General features: G+C 38.0%; 1 protein-coding gene across 11 annotated transcripts in view; it reads left to right on the top strand.

The window, feature by feature from the left end:
• Window positions 1–22,262, top strand: part of SBF2 (SET binding factor 2) — a 528,961-nt gene that overhangs the window by 279,012 nt on the left and 227,687 nt on the right. For 10 of the 11 annotated variants that reach the window (XM_077963424.1, XM_077963415.1, XM_077963418.1 and 7 more), the window contains 6 exons: window positions 11,956–12,088; window positions 13,333–13,441; window positions 16,324–16,437; window positions 19,647–19,724; window positions 20,575–20,688; window positions 21,452–21,580. In XM_077963424.1, the coding sequence (XP_077819550.1) occupies window positions 12,069–12,088; window positions 13,333–13,441; window positions 16,324–16,437; window positions 19,647–19,724; window positions 20,575–20,688; window positions 21,452–21,580 (564 nt within the window). In that variant the 5' untranslated portion in view covers window positions 11,956–12,068. The remainder of the gene's footprint in view (window positions 1–11,955; window positions 12,089–13,332; window positions 13,442–16,323; window positions 16,438–19,646; window positions 19,725–20,574; window positions 20,689–21,451; window positions 21,581–22,262) is intronic. The other variant, XM_077963422.1, reaches the window with a different exon arrangement.

Raw genomic sequence — 22,262 nt, forward strand, 5'->3', positions numbered from 1 at the left:
GCCCGCCGCCTCGCCCAGCTAGTTTTTTGTATTTTTTAGTAGAGACGGGGTTTCACCGTGTTCGCCAGGATGGTCTCGATCTCCTGACCTAGTGATCCGCCCGTCTCGGCCTCCCAAAGTGCTGGGATTACAGGCTTGAGCCACCGCGCCCGGCCATTTTTAGTTGAAATGGCTGAAACAATTCTGAAGCTCTTTTATGTGTAATATAGGATTTAGCAAATGAATAAGTATGTTGATGTTATTAGGACCCAGGATTCTCAGTGGAAGAAGGAACATACAAATATGAATTGGGATAGTGAGGGATACCCTGTGGGGATGGAATGGAATTGAAAGTAATGGCATAGACTCAGGATTTCTCAAATATATATGCATGTATATGTTCTCATGTATGTATGTGTATGTATATATGTACATGCATATATTTCCTAGCTCCATCTATAGGCAAAAGTGGCCTAGAAGCAAAGTCACCCCAGTAAAAATGATCTAACACATGCCCTAACACCTAAAATTTTGGTCTTTGATACCATTTCTCACCAAAGGGAACCAGGACTCTTAGGAGAAATGGCTGGATTGGGGCTAGGACAGGGTAGGTACAATATGAGCCTGGAAAAAGAAAAGAGCTCTGTCTCAAGGACGCAGGAACTAAGTTAAAGGGTTCCTACTGCATAAATCTAGGACATGTTTAGCACCAGAATAATTAAGGATAGTAATGACTTATAGACTGTTAGGAAAAATATAGGTATTCATGAGTCCACACTGCTAATGAATAAAGTAAGTAGAGAAAAAGGGAGGATTTTGCTATGTAGAATGCCAAGTGCTGACTGGTAAACACAGAGTGAGTGCTGGATTTGGAAAATAATTCTATAATCATTATAGTAAAGATCTATTCAGGCAGAAATTATCAATAGATGCTAAATCTAGCCAGGCATTTTGATGAGAGATGAGATATTTACGTGATCTTAAAGTGCCTTGCTACAGATTGCTTTTTAGTTGCAGGAAAAATACTAAGTATTCATTGGAGAAATTGGACAGCATTGGACAAAATTTGGGAGAACAAAATTAACATCACCAAAGACAGTACAAAGAGTTTAGCAAATCCTTTCCCCCAAAGAACCAGTATAAAACTAGACAAAATTGTTGAATACAACTATTTCAGGGCTCTGGAAATTGACCAAAAGCAAATGACAAATTTAGAAACGTTTATTCATGCTAGAACTTTGTGTAAAAACTGCAGGAGTCTGCAGCATTCTTATCTGGTGGTTGCCCTCTCTCCCCTACATCCCATCTCTGCCAGTGAGAGTGGTAGTGGCAGAGTAGGGCTGGGTAGCAAACCAGCTTTGCTGCCAGATGGAGTGGAATTTATTTGGGGTGGAGGGCTAAAACCCATGGCATCATTATCAGTATAAGTATTGAACCCAGTAGAAGATGAAAGGAGAAAAACATCAGATGCCTGTCTGAATTACAGTCATAGTTGGGGCTAGTGCACATCAGCCAGAAATTTAACAGAGAAATTGTGGAGAGGAGAAAGTCTTAGAAGGACTAGACAGTGTCTCTATACATCCCTGGCTGCCTGGGAAACTATGCACATATGCAGGAAGACCCAATAAAATTCAGCTGGAACTGAAGGCATACTTAAAATCTGGATAAACTGTGAATACACTTCAACCCGTGCAAAATTGGTCAGCAGTACATAGAAGCTTTACTGGTTCAAGGTCTTTGAGCACAACCTCTGCCCAAATTATGGACTGACCAAGTGGACCATGCAAACGCAGGGATAACCCCTAGGAAGCCAAGCTAAACAATAAAAATTTTTAAATGAGACAGCAGCAGCCTAACATCACAAGCAGATTTTGCAGCTTAAAGCAGTGACCACCTTCCCCCACTCAAAAAAAAAAAAAAGCTTTCAGGAAAAAATAATTCAAATTTAATGCAGTGTATTATTTATAATGTTCAATTTTTACCAAAAAGCAAGAGACATTCAAAGAAACAGTAAAGTGTAACCCATACTCAGGGGAAAAAAAATAGTATTAACTGCCTTGAGTGAACACACATACTGGATTTAGCAGATAAGGACTTTAAATCAACTATTATAAATATGCTAAAAGAATTAATGGTAGCCATATTGAAAGAATTAAGACAAAATATAATGAGAGTGGCTCAACACCTAGGCAATTTCAGTAGTGAAGTAAAAACTGAAAAAGAGCCAAATAGACATTATAGATTGAACAGTATGATAACTGAAACAGGCCAGGCATTGTGACTCATACCTGTAATCCCAGTACTTTGGGAGGCTGAGGCAGGAGGATCTCTTAAGCCCAGGAGTTCAGGACCAGCCTGAGAAACATAGTGAGAACTCATGTCTACAAAGTAAAAAATTAGTCGGGTGTGGTGGTGCACCCGTTAGTCCCAGCTATGCAGGAAGCTGAGGTAGGAGGATCGCTTGAGCTCAGAAGGCTGGGGCTGCAGTGAGCTGTGATTATGCCGCTGCACTCCAGCCTGAGCAACAGAGTAAGACCCTTTCTCGAAATAAATAACTAGAACAGAAATTCTCTAGCTGAGCTTAATAGCACATTTGAGATGTCAGAAATAAAAATAAAATTTGGTGAAAGACCAAGAGAAATGATCCAGTATAAAGAACATAGAGAAAAAGATTGAAATAAAATAACAGATTCTCAGAGACCTTTGAGACAATAATACCTTTTAGGTACAGATCATCTCCACTGGATGGATATGGGGGTGATTAGAAGAGTGTATTTGAAGAAATAATCTCAAAAACTTTCCAAAATTTGTTGAATTCATTAACCTGTAGACCCAAGAAACACAATGAAGCCCAGATTAACAGTAAAAAAATCCCCATGTAGACACAGCATGATTGTGAAACTGGTGAAAGCAAACTCTTGAGAATAGCAAGATAAAATAATTCATCAATATGAATCAAAAGAACTAGAATATTATTACAGTGGGTCTCTCAACAGAAAGAATGGGAGACAGAAGGCATTGATGTGATGTATTAAAAGCACTGAAAGAAAATGTCAGACAAGAATTCTGTCACTGGCAAAACTATCTTTCAGAAACAAAGATAAAATGAAGACATCTTCAAGTAAACAAAAACAGATTTGTTGCTACTAGTAGACCTGCTCTATAAGAAATACAAAAGGAAGGCCAGATGTGGTGGCTCACACCTGTAATCCTAATACTTTGGGAGGCTGAGGTGGGTGGATCACTTGATCCCAGGAGTTCACAACCAACATGGTGAAACCCCATGTTTACAAAGAAATACAAAAATTATCCAGATGTGATGGCATACAGCTATGGTCCCAGCTACTTGAGAGGCTAAGTTGGAAGGGTCTTTTAAACCTGGGAGGCAGAGGTTGCAGTGAGCCAAGATCGCACCACTACACTCCAGCCTGGGTGATCGAGTGAGACTGTCTCTCCAAAAAAACAAAAAATCAAAGGAAATCCTTAAGACTGCAGGAAAGAGAGACCAGTTAATAACTTGATTTCACACGAACAAACAACACTAGAAATGGCAAATCTGTGGGTAAATAGACTATATGTGTATTTTTTTATTTCTTCTCTTAGTTTTTAAAAAAAGCATAAAGAAATCACAAGCATTCCTATACACCAATAATACACAAACAGCCAAATCATGAGTGAACTTCCATTCACAATTGTTACAAAGAGAATAAAATACCTAGGAATACAACTTATGAGGGATGTAAAGGACCTCCTCAAGGAGAACTACAAACCACTGCTCAAGGACATGAGAGGACACAAACAAATAGAAAAACATTCCATGTTCATGGATAGCAAGAATCAATATCATGAAAATGGCCATACTGCCCAAAGTAATTTATAGATTCAATGCTATCCCCATCAAGCTACCATTGACTTTTTTTCACAAAATTAGAAAAAACTACTTTAAATTTCATATGGCACCAAAAAAGAGCCCGTATAGCTAAGGCAATCCTAAGCAAAAAGAACAAAACTGGAGGCATCATGCTACCTGACTTCAAACTATACTACAAGGCTACAGTAACCAAAATAGCATGGTACTGGTAGCAAAACAGATATATAGAACAATGGGACAGAACAGAGACCTCAGAAATAACACATCTGCAACCATCTGATTTTTGACAAACCTGACAAAAGCAATGGGGAAGGGATTCCCTATTTAATAAATGCTGTTGGGAAAACTGGCTAGCCATATGCAGAAAAGTGAAACTGGACCCCTTTCTTACACCTTATGCAAAAATTAACTCAAGATGTATTAAAGACTTAAATGTAAGACTTAAAATTATTGAAAACTCTACAAGAAAATCTAGGCAATACCATTCAGGACATAGGCATAGGCAAAGACTTCATGTCTAAAACACTGAAAGCAATGGCAACAAAAGCTGAAATAGACAAATGGGATCTAATTAAACTGAAGAGCTTCTGCACTGCAAAAGAAACTACAGAATGGGAGAAAATTTTTCCAATCTATCCATCTAGCAAAGGGCTAATATTGAAAGAATTTACAAAGAACTCAAACAAACTTAAAAGAAAAAAACAACCTCATCAAAAAGTGGGTGAAGGATATGAACAGACATTTGTTAAAAGAAGACATTTATGCATCCAAGAAACATGAATAAAAGCTCATCATCACTGGTCACTAGAAAAATGCAAATCGAAACCACAGTGAGATACCATCTCATGCCAGCCATAATGGCAGTCATTAAAAAGGAAACAACAGATGCTGGAGAGGATGTGGAAAAATAGGAATTCTTTTACATTCTTGGTGGGAGTGTAAATTAGTTCAACCATTGTGGAAGACAGTGTGGCAATTCCTCAAGTTTCTAGAACCAGAAATACCATTTGACCCAGCAATCCCATTACTGGGTGTATAGCCAAAGGATTATAAATCTACTATATTCTACTATAAAGACACATGCACACATATGTTTATTGCAGCACTGTTCACAATAGCAAAGACTTGGAACCAATCCAAATGCCCATCAGTGATAGACTGGATAAAGAAATGTGGCACATACACACCATGGAATACTATACAGCTATAAAAAAAGGTTGAGTTCATGTCCTTTGCAGGGACATGGATGAAGCTGGAAACCATCATTCTCAGCAGACTAACACAGGAACAGATAACCAAACACCACATGTTCTCACTCTTAAGTGGGGGTTGAACAACGCGAGCACATGGACACAGAGAGGGGAACATCACACACCTGGGCCTGTCGGGGGATAGGGGAGGGATAGCATTACGAGAAGTACCTAATATAGATGACAGTTTGATGGGTGCAGCAAACCACCATGGCATACGCATACCTATTTGGCAAACCTGCACATTCTGCACATGTATCCTAGAACTTTAATAAAAATACATAGAAAGTAATAATTTTAACTGTTTTGCAGTTGTAACATTTTTAAATGTTATATATGACAGTAGGAACATATCCAGACCTCTGGATTAATGATACAGTCCATGGGCAGTTCATTCTTGTGTGTGGTTTCCTTGAGGCGTAAGATTGCAGTTGGAAAAGGGATGTCTGCCCTGGAGGAAAGGTTAACTGAGCCCCTAGACTAAATAAAATATTTCTTCCCAAAAGGGGTATGGGACATTCTAGCATCACTAAAAACAAGTGAGAAAAGACAGTTCCCCCAGATAGGCAGCACAAAGGAGGAGTAAACCTCCTGGTTATGGGCACTACATTTATCCCCATTATCTGGCAGGATTTGGAGGATAATTGCCCAGGAAAAGACGTAAGCATTGAGTAGGCTACTCCAGTGTCCAAAAGAAAACTTATAGTCCTACCTGCTACATCCAAAGCATTCCTTGGCTCTGTCCCTTCAATAGTGATGTTTGATCTGGGAGCCAGCTGGATTGTAGGCCACTTCAGCTCAAGGTCAGGGATTCTCTCCCAGGGGCCCTCCAGCCCTCTGGGCAGTCCTATTCCCAGTTGCCAGGTTTGTGGTGGAGGGGGGCAAGCCATGCAAGGCTTTTTCTCATCTGTCCCATTGATGCAGTTGGCCTTCCAGTGGCCTGGCTTCTTATACCAATGGCGATTATTTGGGAAGATATTCCTAGGGCAAATTGGAGGGAGCTGGTGGACTTCTAAGACAGCCAATAGTTGGAGCTGCCACTTTTCCATTTGCCTTTCCTTTTCCTGAGCCCTTTCTTCTTCCTCTTGGTCCTTGTTGTAAAAGACCAAGGCAACTGTTTTGAGAATGTCAGGCATAGGGGTATTGGGGTCCAATGGTAGCTTTTGGAGTTTGCTCTGAATATCTGGGGTTGCCTGAGTTAGGAAATGGTCCTGTAGGACCAGTTGCCCTTCTGATGTCTCTGGGTCTAGGTTAGTATGTTTCACTAGGGCCTCTTGTAGCCTCTCTGGGAAAGTGATGGGGTTTTCAAGACGACCTTGATCTGTTAAGGCCAATGTATTATAGTTCACAGCCTTTGTTCTGCTAGCTTTTATCCCTTCTACCAGGCAGAGGAACATGTGGTTTCATCCCCATATACCTCCCTGGGTATTGTAATCCCACTTAGAGTTAACCTGGGGAACTGTGATGGCTCCTACAGGGTAGCCACCAGGGTCAGTCATACGCATTGGATTTCCAAATTGTTGGGCCACCTCCGTAATGGAATCACTTTCTCCCTTAGACAGAATTTGCCCTAGTATGACTGAGAAATCCCTCCAAGTGAGTTCAAATGTTAATCCCAGTTTACAGAACCCTTTGATGTATTTGTCAGGGTCCTCCATAAACTCCCCTAGTTCTACTGTAATTTGGCTCAGGCCTTACATAGTGAATGGAGTCTGGGATCTAGTGGGTACACTGGGGCTACTGGCCTCTTGAAGGGGGCATGACCTAAGAGGGTGGTATCCAGATGATAGCCCTGGATATGGAGGGGCTACGGGCCTGGGAGACTAGAATATAATGAGGTAGAAGGGGCAGTGGGGTTTGAGCTGTCATCTTTTGCCCTTCTGGGGCTTGAAACCAGGGTATACCCAATAAGGAGTATCCCGAACCAACCAGAGGGGACTGTCTGGCTATGGCAGCTATCATCACTAGATCCATTTTACAAGCCCAACAAAGGTCAGGGTTGTTTTATAGGGCTATGAAGGCCTGTATATAGGGGATTTCTATCCATATTCCCTGCTGGTGGCAAAGTAAATCTAGTTGATAGATTATGTTAATATTTTGGTTTTCTGTCCAAGATTCCTGGTCTTGGAGCACAGTTGTATTCAACTCAGGCTGTGTTACAGAAAAACATTAGCCTTTTCCTTTATAGGGTTTTGGAGTCAAACTTTTCCCAGTTCTTGAGAATGCATCTGAGGGTTGTGTCCTGTGGTATGAAGATGGAATTACCCACCTGTGAAGAGAGAATAGACGAGAAAAAAAGAAAAAAAGTGTCTTCTCTTCCTATTATCCTGAATAGGACGCCCCCCATTTGTCCTTAGGGTTCTGGAATGAGTTGATCTTACCGTGTACCCTTAACTTCGGTACCCTCTTTTCACAGAAGAGATACCAGAGTGAACAGAGAGCCCTCTCCTGTTCATCCGTGGGGTTCCGGAATGAACTGGTCTTACTATTTACCCCTAACCTTGCCTTCATCTCTGTTCTAATGATAATCTGTTAACTTGGGACCAGCCTCCGTCTCTGTCCTATGGGTCTCTTGTGCCGGCGGCCTTGCGCCATCCTATATTCTTGCCTCCATGACCTTACAGTGACTCTCACTTGGAGCATTCTAGCAACAAAATGATTATCCCTTTTCTCAGATTCCCATTTCCCTTGTTCTCTAACTAGACAAGAAACCTGTTTTTCAGCTAACTGCTGCAAGGGGGCTGAACTTCCCTCCCTTCAAATATGACCTTGAAGATCTTGATGAATATTGAGAAAGGCATGGAAGTGATTAGAGAAATGGAAGCTCCAGGAGGAAGTAGGAAGAAGCCAGAGGAATAATCATGGAAACCTTTCTTAGGCTTCCAAAAACAACATCCCTTGGATTTGAGAGGGCAACATTTATTTGTCGTCTTAACATAAAGTAGTAACCTCTGGAGGACTTAGGGCTTGATGTAAGAATTCACAAATGGCAAAGGAAGAATTTCCCCTCCTCCCGAAGGGGTGCTAACTCAAAAAAAGCAGGTAGATGGGGTCCTTAAAGGGCTAGAATGAGGCCCTATGCGGGCAGGAAACTACTTCAGAAGCCACCGGAAAACTCAGCCCTGGACCGTAACAGGATCGAAAAGCATATGGTAAGTCATAAGGAGCTGACTGGGGATCCAATTAGTGTCTGTCCTAGCAGTGTGCCAACAGACAGAGGAAGGATTAGAAGTCATCTGAGCTGGTAGGGTAAAAACTAGTATAAGTCTCGAGATATCCACAAGGGAGCCCATGTTTTTGCTGCTGCGCAAATTCCGCAAGAGCTGAGGGTGTACCAATAACAGTTACATGGCATGCAAAGTGAAAGCAAAAGAGGCTAACTTGCCTCGAGGTGGACAGTCTGAAGGGTGTACAAGGCCATTTCAGAATACACACAGAAAACGGGAGAATAGGTGGTGTGGGTTTTTGGGAAAGAGCCAATTTTAGTTGAAAAAGCAGAGGAAACCCCAGACATTGCACAGTTTTAGGCTTTAGCCTTACCACTCTCATGAGCCTCTTGTCTAGGAGAACCTTTGTGTCTCAGGTCAAGGATCTTACCTGTGAAGGACTCCAAGGTCCTTCCTACCCCTGTGAGCTACCCATCAGCAGGAGCTGAGAGATGAGCTTGGGGAACAGAGCCACTGTGGCAGAGAATTGTTCTGGGGGGTGGTTAGTAAGCCGGAGAATGAAAAGAGCAAACAAAACTGTGTACAAGGGTTAAACACCTCCAGCCAAAGAAGGTGAGGCATAGAGATGTCTTACCACTGTGGAAGCATATTCGAATCACGTGGCACCAAAGTATGTTAATATTAGGGAATGTATCCAAGCCACAGCACCAAAGTATGTTACCAGCAGCAAATCCATACAGGTCTGCAGCAACCTCAATTCTTGCTTCCTCAGAAGAAAGAATTCAACCAAGGAGCATAAGGCAGAGTGAGAGACCAAGGCAAGTTTTAGAGCAGGAGTGAAAGTTTATTTAAAAGCATTAGAGCAGGAATGAAGGGAAGTAAAGTACACTTGGAAGAGGGCCAAGCAGACAACTTGAGAGATTAAGTGCACTGTTAGAGCTTTGACTCGGGATTTTATATGTTGTCATGTGTTCAGGGTCTTGCATCTCTCCTCCTTGGATTCTTCCCTTGGGGTGGGCACTCCACATGCACAAAGACCTGTCAGCATTTGGTAGGGGTCACATGTGCCATGTGTTTACTGGAGTTGTACACATGCTCACTGGAGGCATTCTTCCTTTACCAGTCCAAATGTTCCTAGAGGGTCATATACCAGTTAAACTCTGCCATTTTGCCTCTTAGTGCACAGGCATGAGCCCACTCTCCAACTCCTGAGATTTTATCAGGAAGCTACTGATCACCAGTTTCAGATGTTTCTGTCTGTTGGAAGATTGCCTTTCCCTGGCATCAGCTATGACCAATTATTATTTTAGAGAGACAGTTTAATAATCACCTGACCATCACCTGATGGTTGCCTGACATTCTTGGTGGTGGCGTGGGAGTGAAGGGGTCCTCTCCTTCCCTGCTCATGTCTGGCTAGCCACCTGCTGAAAAATGAGACATCAGTCAATATGCATAAAATGTACATTGGTTCGGTCTGGAAAGGCGGGACAACTCAAAGCAGGGGAGGGGGCTTCCAGGTCATAGGTATATAAGAGAAAAAAGGTTGCATTCTTTTGAGTCTCTGATTAGCCTTTTACTGAATACACAATTTACATGTGAGTGGCAGATAGAGGAATAGTCACTTAAGTCTTAGTCTGGCTTAGTGAAATAATAGGGCAGAGGAAGCAATCAGATACACATTTGTCTCATAGGAGTACAGGGATGACTTTGATGACTTTGAGTTTTGTCTGTCCTTTGTCCACAAGGAATTTCCTTGTGGGCAAATTGTGAGGGAGGTATGGGACGTATGTAGCTTTTTTTTTTTTTTTTTTTTTTTTTTTTTGAGACAGAGTCTTGCTCTGTTGCCCAGGCTGGAGTGCAATGGTGCAACCTTGGCTCACTGCAACCTCTGCCTCCTGGGTTCAAGCGATTCTCCTGCCCCCGCCTCCCGAGTAGCTGAGGTTACAGGCGTCTGCTACCACACTGATTTTTATATATTTAGTAGAGACAAGGTTTCACCATGTTGGCCAGGCAGGTCTTAAACGCCTTACCTCAAGTGATCCACCTGCCTCGGCCTCCCAAAGTGCTGGGATTACAGGTGTGAGCCACCACATCCAGCCTTTTTTTTTTTTTTTTAAATCTTTGTAGCTATCTTATTTAGGAATAAAATAGGAGGTAGATTTTCCTGGTGCAGTTTCTAGCTTGACTTCCCTTTGGCTTGGTGGTTTGGGGATCCTGAGATTTATTTTGTTTTCACAACTATATCATCATTGTATGCCTTACTACCTTCACTCAGTATTATACTTGGGAGAGTTAGTCATGATGATACATATAATGCTAGCTCATTCATTTCCACTGTTGTTCAAGTGTACCAAAACCTTAGTGGGTTTTTAAAATTCATGTGAAATCCACAAGAATGTATTTTGTAAAATTTGTAGCATTTATTCTTGTGGATTTAATATGAATTTTTTAAACCACTTGAAAATGTATTTAGATTTCTTTAGTCATTATATCATTTTTTTCCTTTATTCTAGAAACTATCTGGAGGGTAGATTTGAAGGGAATAAGGACTGGATTAGGAAAATCACTTATGAAACTATTACATTAATCAAAATGAGTGAAGATTAAAATCTGAACTAAAGATTCTGATGTATCACATGGGATAAGTTGGAAATGATAAGAGGGAATAGCAATTAATAATAGACTATGGAAATTTACATGTCACATGAAGAAATAAGCTATGATAAAGGGACAATATAGTATTTTACCTTGAGAAAACAAATGGGGACTCTTGCTTTACTGGATCTGTATGATTAAAGTTGAAGTGATATAAAGAAAGATAATTTGGTTCAGTAATAAACAGGAGAAAATAAGAAATTATGTATTTATTTAACTTCAATGTCATAAGTATGTATGTTGTATTTTCTGGAGTTGCCACTAAAAAAATAGAAAAAGAGTTTATAAATACCATACTAACAGAGGGGATGAAAGAAGAGACAGGAGAAATCGAAAAGAAAGAAAAAAGAGAAGATAGAATAAAAAGCGTAAAATAAGATACCACATATATCTCTATATATTAGTGTATATCTCAATAATTACAATAAGTATAGATGGATTAAGTGAACTAGTTAAAAGACAAAGGTTGTCAGACTAAAATATTTCAGTTACAGACAGTCTCTGATTTATGTTCAATTTAAGATTTTTCAACTTTACAATGGGTTTATTAGGACGTAACCCCATCATTAAATTGCAGAGCATTTGTGCATGCTGTTTACAAGAAGTAGAGAAAGGTTGAAATTAAAAGATGGGAAAAGATATAGTAGGCAAATTTCAACAACAACAAAGCTGGTGTGGTATTAGTAACGTCAGACAAATAGATTCTGCAAGGGTTAGTTTTTAGAACAATGCTAGCATTCTAAAACAGGAACCTCAATACAGGCCTTAGAGATGAAATTGAAAAGAAGGTAATAGTGTATTTCCAAACAACTAATATGTTCAATGAGTATTACGTGATTTGAAGAATAAAGGCAAAACTGAAAGTTTGGGAAAACAAATACTCATAGATTACATGGAATTTACAGTTTAACCAAGTATTTTCCTTCAGAGTCCAAAATTACTGGCTTTTTCTTTCCATGTATACTGTCTATGATTGTTGACAACACATATAAAATTAAATGCATTTGGTAAGTCCTTGCTCTTATGTTTTCAGGAATTCAGAATGTCCTCAGCCTCTTTTGTGCAGTCCTCACAGAAAATAAGGTTCTCTTCCATTCTGCAAGTTTCCAGAGACTTAGCGATGCTTGTAGAGCCCTGGAATCTTTAATGTTTCCTCTTAAATATAGGTGAGGTTTTCATTTGTTAATTTTATTTATTCCTAAACTACATATCACTTATTGTCGATAAGTCATAATGTTATGGCACAATGGTTTTGAACCACATAGGGGTATTTCACAAAGTTATGCTGTTACATGAGTCATAGTTTTGATAAAATCTAGTCTAGAATTTGAGACTTTCCAAGTTGTCCATTACTGAATGTTGATTAGTGTAAAAATACTTAATTTGAATAGTATTGTCAGCAACTTTTAATTGTCTTTTAACACATTTGGCATAAATGTCTAGTCAGTGCTATTTGATATTAAAGAATTATTAATTTTTAGAAGTTATAATGGTAGAGATTCTATTAATAAAAAGCTCTTATCTTTCTTAGATACCCACTGAAGTATTTATGGGTAAACAATGTGACATCCGGGATTTGCTCGAAAATAATACAGTAGAGAAGAGAAAAAAAGTGGGTAGAGATATATACGTAGCCGTGCATTGGTAATTCTCAAAATTGACAATTACTGCAGGGCTTCATTATAATTTTTTCCTCTGTTTTTTTATGGGATATGTTAAAAAAATTTTCCTAATAAAAACTTAAAAAACAAAACAGTGATGCCTAATAGTGCTATAACTAGAATAGCATACCTCTAATATACTGTTTAATCAACTGATAATCTAACATCTAGGAAATTAGTTCATATAAACTAGATAAAATTTTAGACTCCAGAATTTCTTTAAAAAATATTTTTAAATTTAGGTACTTTTCTTAACTTTTTAGATAAGATAGAGAATTATTGGTCCTGGTTTTTTGTTTTTGTTTTTGTTTTTGCCATTCTTATTGAATGCAAAAATCAAATATAGACAGTGGAATTTGAGTGCTTATTTTATATAGACAAATCATTGCCTCATATTGAGAGAGGAGGCCCTATCAGAGAGTCAGTGTTACTGTCTAATGTCGGGTTTCTATGTAAGGAAAAATGCTTTCAAACAATATTAGAAGACCTAAAGAGACTGCTTGCCTAGAAGAAACAAAGGTTAAGGAAGCAGGCTTGGATTCCATTCACTTTATGTCTTATATCTTATTGTATTTTTCACATGAAGATTTTTAAATCATTTTTTCCAAAATTTTAGTATTAAAAAGCATGAAAACATTATTGATAATTTCTAAACCTAAGTAATATGCAACTTATACAGCATAAGGATGAAAGAAAATATGTTTATGTTAAAGAAAAATATATGTGACACGTATTTTTATTCTTTCCAGTTATCCTTATATCCCTATTCTCCCGGCTCAGCTACTGGAAGTTCTGAGTTCCCCAACACCTTTCATTATTGGAGTACATTCTGTCTTTAAAACTGATATCCACGAACTTGTAAGTATTCATCTTTAAAGTTTCCAGTTATTGAGTCCAGAAGTTTATCATATTACTTTGGGTCCTATAACATTTCAACTAATCACTATTTTCAGATCTGTAGCATTTCCAGTAGAAAAGATTGGATAGAAGAAAAATATCATTGAAAAGTCTGTATATTAATTTTGCCATATACAAGTATAGAAGGTTTTATAAAGGAATTTATTAATATTTTTAAATATCCCTCTTTTGGTGCATTGTTTATCTTTATTATTCATCTTACATATGACAAAAGATAAATTAATCTAATATTCTATTTATACTTTTGATATTAGTGCATAATTGATTTATATTTTGAAGTGAGACCTGTCTTTTTTTTTTTTTTTTTTTTTTTTGAGACGGAGTCTCACTCTGTCGCCCGGGCTGGAGTACAGTGGCCGGATCTCAGCTCACTGCAAGCTCCGCCTCCCGGGTTTACGTCATTCTCCTGCCTCAGCCTCCCGAGTAGCTGGGACTACAGGCGCCCGCCACCTCGCCCGGCTAGTTTTTGTATTTTTTTAGTAGAGACGGGGTTTCACTGTGTTAGCCAGGATGGTCTCGATCTCCTGGCCTCGTGATCCACCCGTCTCGGCCTCCCAAAGTGCTGGGATTACAGGCTTGAGCCACCGCGCCCGGCCGAGACCTGTCTTGATACCAAATTGCTGATAACTAACAAAGCAGAAAGCATATTCAAAAGAGTGAAGAGTTTTAGTAGAACACAAGTTTGATATGAGCTTCCACCAAGGTTTTGTATTCTTAATGCCATATGAATAGGAATACCGAAGAAGGAAAAGTATACTCTACATTCAAGCCAGTTCTGGAATAATTCATTTAGTTCTGTGTATCACTCTTCATGAGGGACTGTAACAAAATAAAGCTTATCAGAAAAGGACATCCAGGATTATCAAGTATTTAGAAACTATATTCTGTAAGGGCCTAAGGAAATTTTCTCAGGTAATAAGCTGATACTATTTCACAGGTAAAGATAAGTATTTAAGTTACTGTCATAGAAGAAGGGTTGAGATTCATTTTTTGTAACTCTAAAAGGCTGAAATAGAATCGGTGGATAAAGTGGCTATAGAAACGGATTTCTGCCCATTAAAAGTATTTCCAACAATTAGAACTGCCCGGTTATAGAATGGATTTCCTTATGTGAGATGAGGAGTGTACTCTCAAGCACTGTAAGTAGAGTGTAAGGAAAAGATTATGTGACACTTTACAGGGAGTCTGAGAGAAATTCTTTACTGTAAAATTAGGCTGCATAACGTCTGTGTTCCACAGATCCCTAAGATTTTGTAATTCTGCTTCTGTTTTAGTTTTAAATGCCAGCAACTAAGTAATTACAGTTGTAACCAAATCAGAGGTATCATTTAAAGTAACAAAATATTATTCAACATTATAAACAGGACTTTCATTCGTATAGTCATCATTCTTTCTAACTTTAGGTGTTGACACTTAGTTCCTATTTAATTTTGGTATCACCATATAAAAATATGTATAAATCAATAAACATTCAATAAAACCTAATTAATACTAATTAGAAGCATACCCACCTGGTTTGTAGGTAATTTTATTTCTTCTAAATGGAAACAGTCACTGGAGGCCGGGCATGGTGGCCCACACCTGAAATCCCAACACTTTGGGAGGCCAAGGCAGGCAGATCACCTGAGGTCAGGAGTTTGAGACCACCCTGGCCAACATAGAGAAACCCCGCCTCTACTAAAACTACAAAAAATTAGCTGGGCTTGGTGACGCATGCCTCTAATCCCAGCTACTCAGGAGGCTAAGGCAGGAGAATCGCTTGAACCTGAGAGGTGGAGGTTGCAATGAGTCAAGATTGCACCACTACACTCCAGCCTGGGTAAGATTGCACCACTACACTCCAGCCTGGGTAAGACTCCGTCTCAAAAATACATACATACAAACATGCATACATACACATATACATACGTACATACATACAGTTACTGGAGATAGGACAAACCAAGTGTTGCCAAATAAATAAATAAAAACAGTCGCTGGAGGTAGGACAAACCAAGTGTTGCCAAATGCAAATTTCTTAAAATCGTAATGAATAAATTAGAATGAATTATATTGTCAATATAACAGCTTCACTCATTTTGGCTGTTTTCTCTTACATTTTTATGTAAGTTATTTTTAAATAGACTTTTGTAAAATGCTAAAAATCAGATTTTTCTAAGTGGCTAAACAGTACCCTTTTGATGTATACTAATTGCTTTGTTAATTCTTGTAATAAATACTAATTTGTTTAGAATATTACTAAACTACTTGAATAAAGTGTCTGAAATGCAATCCTCTGTGCTTGCTGCAGCCGCATATACAGTAAAATCAGAACAAAAGGCAATGGCTGAAACAAAATAGTGTCATTGAACACTCATGCAGCAGTCCATAGACATGTTCCATTATGCCAGACCAATCTGCTCTATGAAGTCATTCAAGATCCAAGCTTCCATCCTTCTTGTTTCTCCAACAGAATCCTCCCAGGCATTGTCATCATGTGTATGCTTGAAGGCTGGTTTGCTGTCGTTTATAATTTTAGTCTAAGGGAAAAGGAAAGACAGCATAGGAGAGCTTTACATATCCCCTCTCTTGAAGGACAGGAATATGTCACTTCTCATGTTTTATTGGCAGAATCTAAGCCACATGCCACATCTAATTTCAAAGGAAGCTGGGAAACACAGTGTTGCTGGGAACTTGTTAGCCCAAAATTGTACTACTATGGACAAACAAGTGTCTCTTCTACACGTGATTCTTCTCATTTTGAATTAGTCAAGGGAAAAATAATTTGCTTAACAACAAATGTATTTCCGTAATTATAGGTTAATTTTTTTTATCTCTTTCAGTTAGATGTAATCATAGCAGATTTGGATGGAGGCACTATTAAAATTCCTGAATGTATTCACCTGTCTTCTCTCCCAGAACCACTTCTACATCAGACGCAATCAGCTCTTTCTTTGGTATGACATGTTTTTGTAATAGTAACTTTCTCTTTATTTAAATCTGAAGCTAAGATAGCTGAAATTGAAAATGTTTGTCAATACAGTTTGTTACTTTAAAGAGAGCTATATGTTGGAAACATGAACATATTCTTTTATAGTATTTAGAATTATTTACTAGGTAGTTATCTAAAACATATATTTTGGATCCTAACTGAATATTTGTTCTACATTGCTTCCTTCATTCAGCGTACAGGACCTAGTACTGTCCTAGGTATTGGAAATTCACCTGTGAAAACAAGGCTCTGCCTTGAAATCCCTGATTCCCCTAAGATCCCCCATTAGGTGTTGGCTTCTCTTCTCTAGCCTCCCTATTGGCATCTCGTTCCTCTTTGGTACCTACAAAACACTGTAATATTGTCTTGCCAATACTTTCAGGTTATTACAGAAAGATGTGTCTTATTGATACATAAAATGTCCAACATTCCACTCTAAATGCCATATGAATAGAAATACCAAAGAAGGAGAAGTATACACTACATTCAAGCCAAGTAAAGCTTTAAAACATCTTGTGGCTTCAGTTTTTCTCATTGAAACAGATTGAATTTTTTTTGCAGTTATTTTATCTTAGCTGAATTCCGAAAACATGGTATTTTGTTTTACTGATAGCATTTTAGGTGCTTATCATCAGAAAATTGAAGTGTAGAAATTCTGCATTCCTTTTCAACACATTACTAGAACTAAGGCCTTCATATTCTACTTTAAGAATATTTTATTCTGGGCTATTTAAAACATTTTTTCCCTCTTAAATAGAAACTTAGAAGCCTAGGATAACCAGGAGGGATTTTATTCTCAGAAAACTTTCAAATTTGTGTTGGTCTTTTTTGTTGTCATAGTGGTATCTGTGAAATGGGAACAGTTAGAGAATCTACTAAAAATACAAAAATTAGCTGGGCATGGTGGCACATGCCTGTAATCCCAGCTACTCAGGAGGCTGAGGCAGGAGAACCGCTTGAACCTGGGAGGTGGAGGATGCGGTGAGCCGAGATCGCGCCATTGCTCTCCAGCCTGGGCAACAAGAGTAAATCTCCATCTCACCAAAAAAAGAAAAAAGAAAAAAAAGGAGTTGATTTAAAGACAATTTAAAGAGAAATCTTGACTATATAATTGCATAGATGGTATATGTATATATAGCAAAAGCTGAGAAGGTAGTATTTGAATGACTGAAGAAAGTTTAATGTTTCTAGAATTCCTATAGGGATTAAATCTTATGTGTGGTTACTTACTAGTGATATGAATAGTTATTTAGGGGTTAAGTACCAAAATTAACAAAGAGTAAGATTGTACTTCTTAAGCCAATGGCTCCTGGTAAGGGTTCTGCTGCATACTCGTATACCTAAACCTGCAACACCTGTGCCACCAAATTTGATCAATATGTAAAATTCCTTTTTGGTAAAACTGAGTATACATATTGTTATAGTTACTAAGCACAATGGTGGATTAGGTACTACTTACTGTTCCGTGAATAAGAAATAGGAGCATAGGGCCGGGTGTGGTGGCTCACACCTGTAATCCCAACACTTTGGAAGGCTGAGGTGGGTGGATCATCTGAGGTCAGGAGTTCGAGACCAACCTGACCAACATGGCAAAATCCCATCGCTACAAAAAAAAAAGACAAAAAATTAGCCAGCTGTGGTGGTGCACACCTGTAATCCTAGCTGCTCAGGAGGCTGAGACAGGAGGCTCGCTTGAACCCAGGAGGCGGAGGTTGCCGTGAGCCGAGATCATGCCATTGCACTCCAGCCTGGGCAACAAGAGCGAAACTCCGTCTCAAAAAAAAAAAAAAAAAAGAAAAAAAAGAAAAGAAAAAAAGAAATAGGAGCATAATGTATTGTCAAACTAGGACCAAAAAGAAACTACATTTCATGGATGATTGGGAACATCAACACACAAGCATATAAGCTTTGTTTCATTAGTAAATAATTATAATCAAATGGCAACACTATACTTAAACTGTGTAATAACAATGGATTATTTTATAGACACCAAGATATTTTGTGCTATGCTTGTGATTCAATGACTTGAACTGCCAATATTTTAGTGTTGTCTTTAAGTGTTGTTTTGAGTCTTTTGGTCTGTTCTCAGCATACCATCAAAAATCTTAGTATTTGAAAATGATTCTGCAAGGAGAAAATTTGCTACATACTGATACAATTTCATCTTCTCTGTGTAAGTCCTACACAGGCCCTTCTTTCACAGCTGCTCCCCAACCTGCTTTCCTTCAAAGCTTAACTCAAATGTTACTTTATTTTTTGTTTAGTTTTCCCTAAGTTGAATTAATTATGCTTTACATTTCACATATTGCACTTTATATATTTTAGCACTTTTGTGACATGGTTTTATACTTTTACCTGTTTAGACTGCAAAGTTCAAAATCTTATTTTCTTTCTCCTCAGTAATTTTTTTTTTTTTTTTTTTTTTTTAAGACAGAGTCTTGTTCTGTCGCCCAGGCTGGAGTGCAGTGGTGCGATCTCAGCTCACTGCAACCTCCGTCTCCCAGGTTCAAGCTATTCTGCTTCAGCCTCCCAAGTAGCTGGGACTACAGGCATGTGCCACCATGCTGAGCTAATTTTTGTATTTTCACTAGAGACAGGGTTTCACCATGTTGGCCCGGCTGGTCTCGAATTCCTAACCTCAAGTGATCCACCCACCTTGCCCTCCCAAAGTGCTGGGATTACAGGCATGAGCCACTGCACCTGGCCTCTCCTCAGTAATTTTTCATTACACTTAGAACATAAAAACAAGCAGCTGTTTTTAAAAATTCAGCTATATAGATTATTCCCTTACCAGACATGACTACTATTTTATAGTTTAGTGTATTTTTTTTCCAGAACTTTTCATTCTCATTTCTCTCTCTCTCTCTCTCTCTCTCTCTCTCTCTCTCTCTATATATATATATATATATACCTATGTAGATTTAGGGTTTATTTTGTTTTATTTTCAAATAAGTTAGACCATACTATGTATATTTTTCTAGAACATGTTTCAACTGAATATTTTGTCTTGGAGATCTTTCTACAGTGGTACATATAGAACTATCCCAGCTAATTGAATTGTATTAATGGAGGGAATATATTATAATTCATATGCTGACATTTTCATCTTAATGTCCCAATAATAGATTTCATTGATATTAAGATATTTTACATAACAAAACTTTTTTGCTTTAGATTTTACACCCAGATTTGGAAGTAGCAGATCATGCTTTTCCTCCTCCACGAACAGCTTTATCCCACTCAAAAATGCTGGTAAGAAGTTTAATATTTACATTTAATGCTGTTGAAGAGTGCTGTTCTTTTATTTGTAGGGTTTTTAAAGAAGCTAAGTGAAGTTAGAGTTAGATGGACAGCAGAGTAAAAAGTGCCCAAAACTAGAAATTAAGAGACTTGCCACTGACTGTCCTTATGTCCTTCTCAAGGAGGAAGCACAGGGAAGCACACTGGGCAACAGGCCACTAGGGCTAAGACTGTTGCCCTGAGGAGGCATGAGTTAAGTGTAGGACAGAAAATCAGAGCCTAGATTACAGCCTGGAAAACTGTGCCAAGCATCAAATTGAAACAGCCAGGCAAGGATTAAAAACAGAAGAGATGCTTACAAAAATGGATATAAAGAATGTTGGTTATAGGAGAGAATCAAGTTTGAAGAGTGTGTGGATGGAAATAGTTCCAATTAGAAGCCATAGAAGGTTATATATATAACAGAGGCCCCTTTTTTATTTTGCTCAGTGCATTTCTTAGCAGTGGGTTTTGTAACCAATAAGGAACCTCAGGGGGCTGAACACATATACTTAAGCATTCTTGACCTTCATTTCCTGATCAATTAAGTAAGGCATTGACTAACAGAATCTGTCAGTTTTCTTACAGTTCTAAACTGTGATTCCAATAAAAGCTGGATTAAATACAATCTTAAGAGTTTTTTCTTCTTATATTTGTCTTATATTTGGTTGTGACTGTAATTGTTTTGGTGCATATAAAAATCAAAGGACTTGGGATATATGCCAAATGTCCTTGGGATGTATGAAAAGGTCACCTTTTTGACTTGATATTTCATTTGTTTTTAAAAAGTTAAATTACCTAACCTTTCTTCTTATATTTTTAGGATAAAGAGGTGCGAGCAGTTTTCCTTAGATTATTTGCACAACTCTTCCAAGGATATAGATCCTGCCTGCAACTTATAAGAATTCATGCAGAGCCAGTAATACATTTCCACAAAGTAAGATATAGAGTACTGTATTGTGTCTGTCCAAGAAATATATTCTAATTTAATAAAACTACTTGATTTTTTTTTCCTAGCCATTTATTTTGACCTTGATTTATCAAATGTGATTATTTAAAATCTCTATGTGGTTAGATATTGGTTCTTAATAATAATATGGAACTCACATACTGTCTTAGAATATGTTAACTTTAAATCAATTTTTCTTTTTTTTTTTTTTTTTGAGACGGAGTCTGGCTCTGTCTCCCAGGCTGGAGTGCAGTGGCCGGATCTCAACTCACTGCAAGCTCCGCCTCCCGGTCCACGCCATTCTTCTGCCTCAGCCTCCCGAGTAGCTGGGACTACAGGCGCCCGCCACCTCACCTGGCTAGTTTTTTTTGTATTTTTTAGTAGAGACGGGGTTTCACCGTGTTAGCCAGGATGGTCTCGATCTCCTGACCTCATGATCCACCCGTCTCAGCCTCCCAAAGTGCTGGGATTACAGGCTTGAGCCACCGCGCCCGGCCAAATCAATTTTTCTTTTAAAATTGAATGTTAATTTCTGATTTCTTCTCCTGACATGGAGACAGATTCATTTTTATTCTTTTCAATGTATGTAGTATTTCAGAATAACTCCCTTTGAGAGAAAGTATTTTATGACAACACATATTTATACATGAAGGGATTTATATAGGCCTTGCTCTTTTTATTGTATTTTTGTTTTGACCATTTGTCCATTACCAAGTGATAAATTATTATTTCACGTTTTCTTTTTTCACAGACAGCATTCTTGGGGCAGCGTGGTTTGGTCGAGAATGATTTCCTCACTAAAGTACTCAATGGAATGGCATTTGCAGGTTTTGTTTCAGAAAGAGGTCCTCCTTATAGATCTTGTGATCTCTTTGATGAGGTATAGTTCTTATTAAATGAAGGCATTATTTATAGACATAATTAGACTAGTAGTTAAAAGCAAAAAGTAACATTTTTCATATTTATATAGTCATATATAAATCAGGTATTAATCCCAATGTTATTTATTATGCTTATCAAATCTCGATATTTTAATGTGGATTATAAAAATTACCAAAAAAAATATAAGATGCCTTGAAAGTACATATAATTTTTGAACAACTGAATTTTAATTAATTGAACAATGTACACTACTCAGGTGATGGGTGCACCAAAATCTCAGAATTCACCACTATATAATTCATCCATGTAACCGAAAACCACTCATACTCCAAAAACTATTCATATTTTAAACTATTATATTTTTTAAAATAGTTGATTAAAATCTTTTTGAAAAGGTAACAGTGATTGTATAAATAGAACTCTTATTTTTAAAGGCCCTAATACAGTAATTCTTTTGTCAGTGTTATAGGGAGAAAGCTCTAATTTGAAGCTAAGATAGCTGAAATTACTTCAAACTGGAGTTACATTTGGTCTATCAGAATCATAGAGCCATAGTTTAAGTTTGTGGCATTCTCACTAATCAATTTTCAACTCTTCTCTACCTGTCTTAGGAGACATTAAATATATGGAAAACAGATTTCTGTCTCTGTCTTCAAGGAATTAGCCATATAAAGGGAGAA

The sequence above is a fragment of the Macaca mulatta genome, chromosome 14 (genome assembly GCF_049350105.2).
Source record: "Macaca mulatta isolate MMU2019108-1 chromosome 14, T2T-MMU8v2.0, whole genome shotgun sequence".
In the NCBI taxonomy this organism is placed as follows: Eukaryota; Metazoa; Chordata; class Mammalia; order Primates; family Cercopithecidae; genus Macaca; species Macaca mulatta.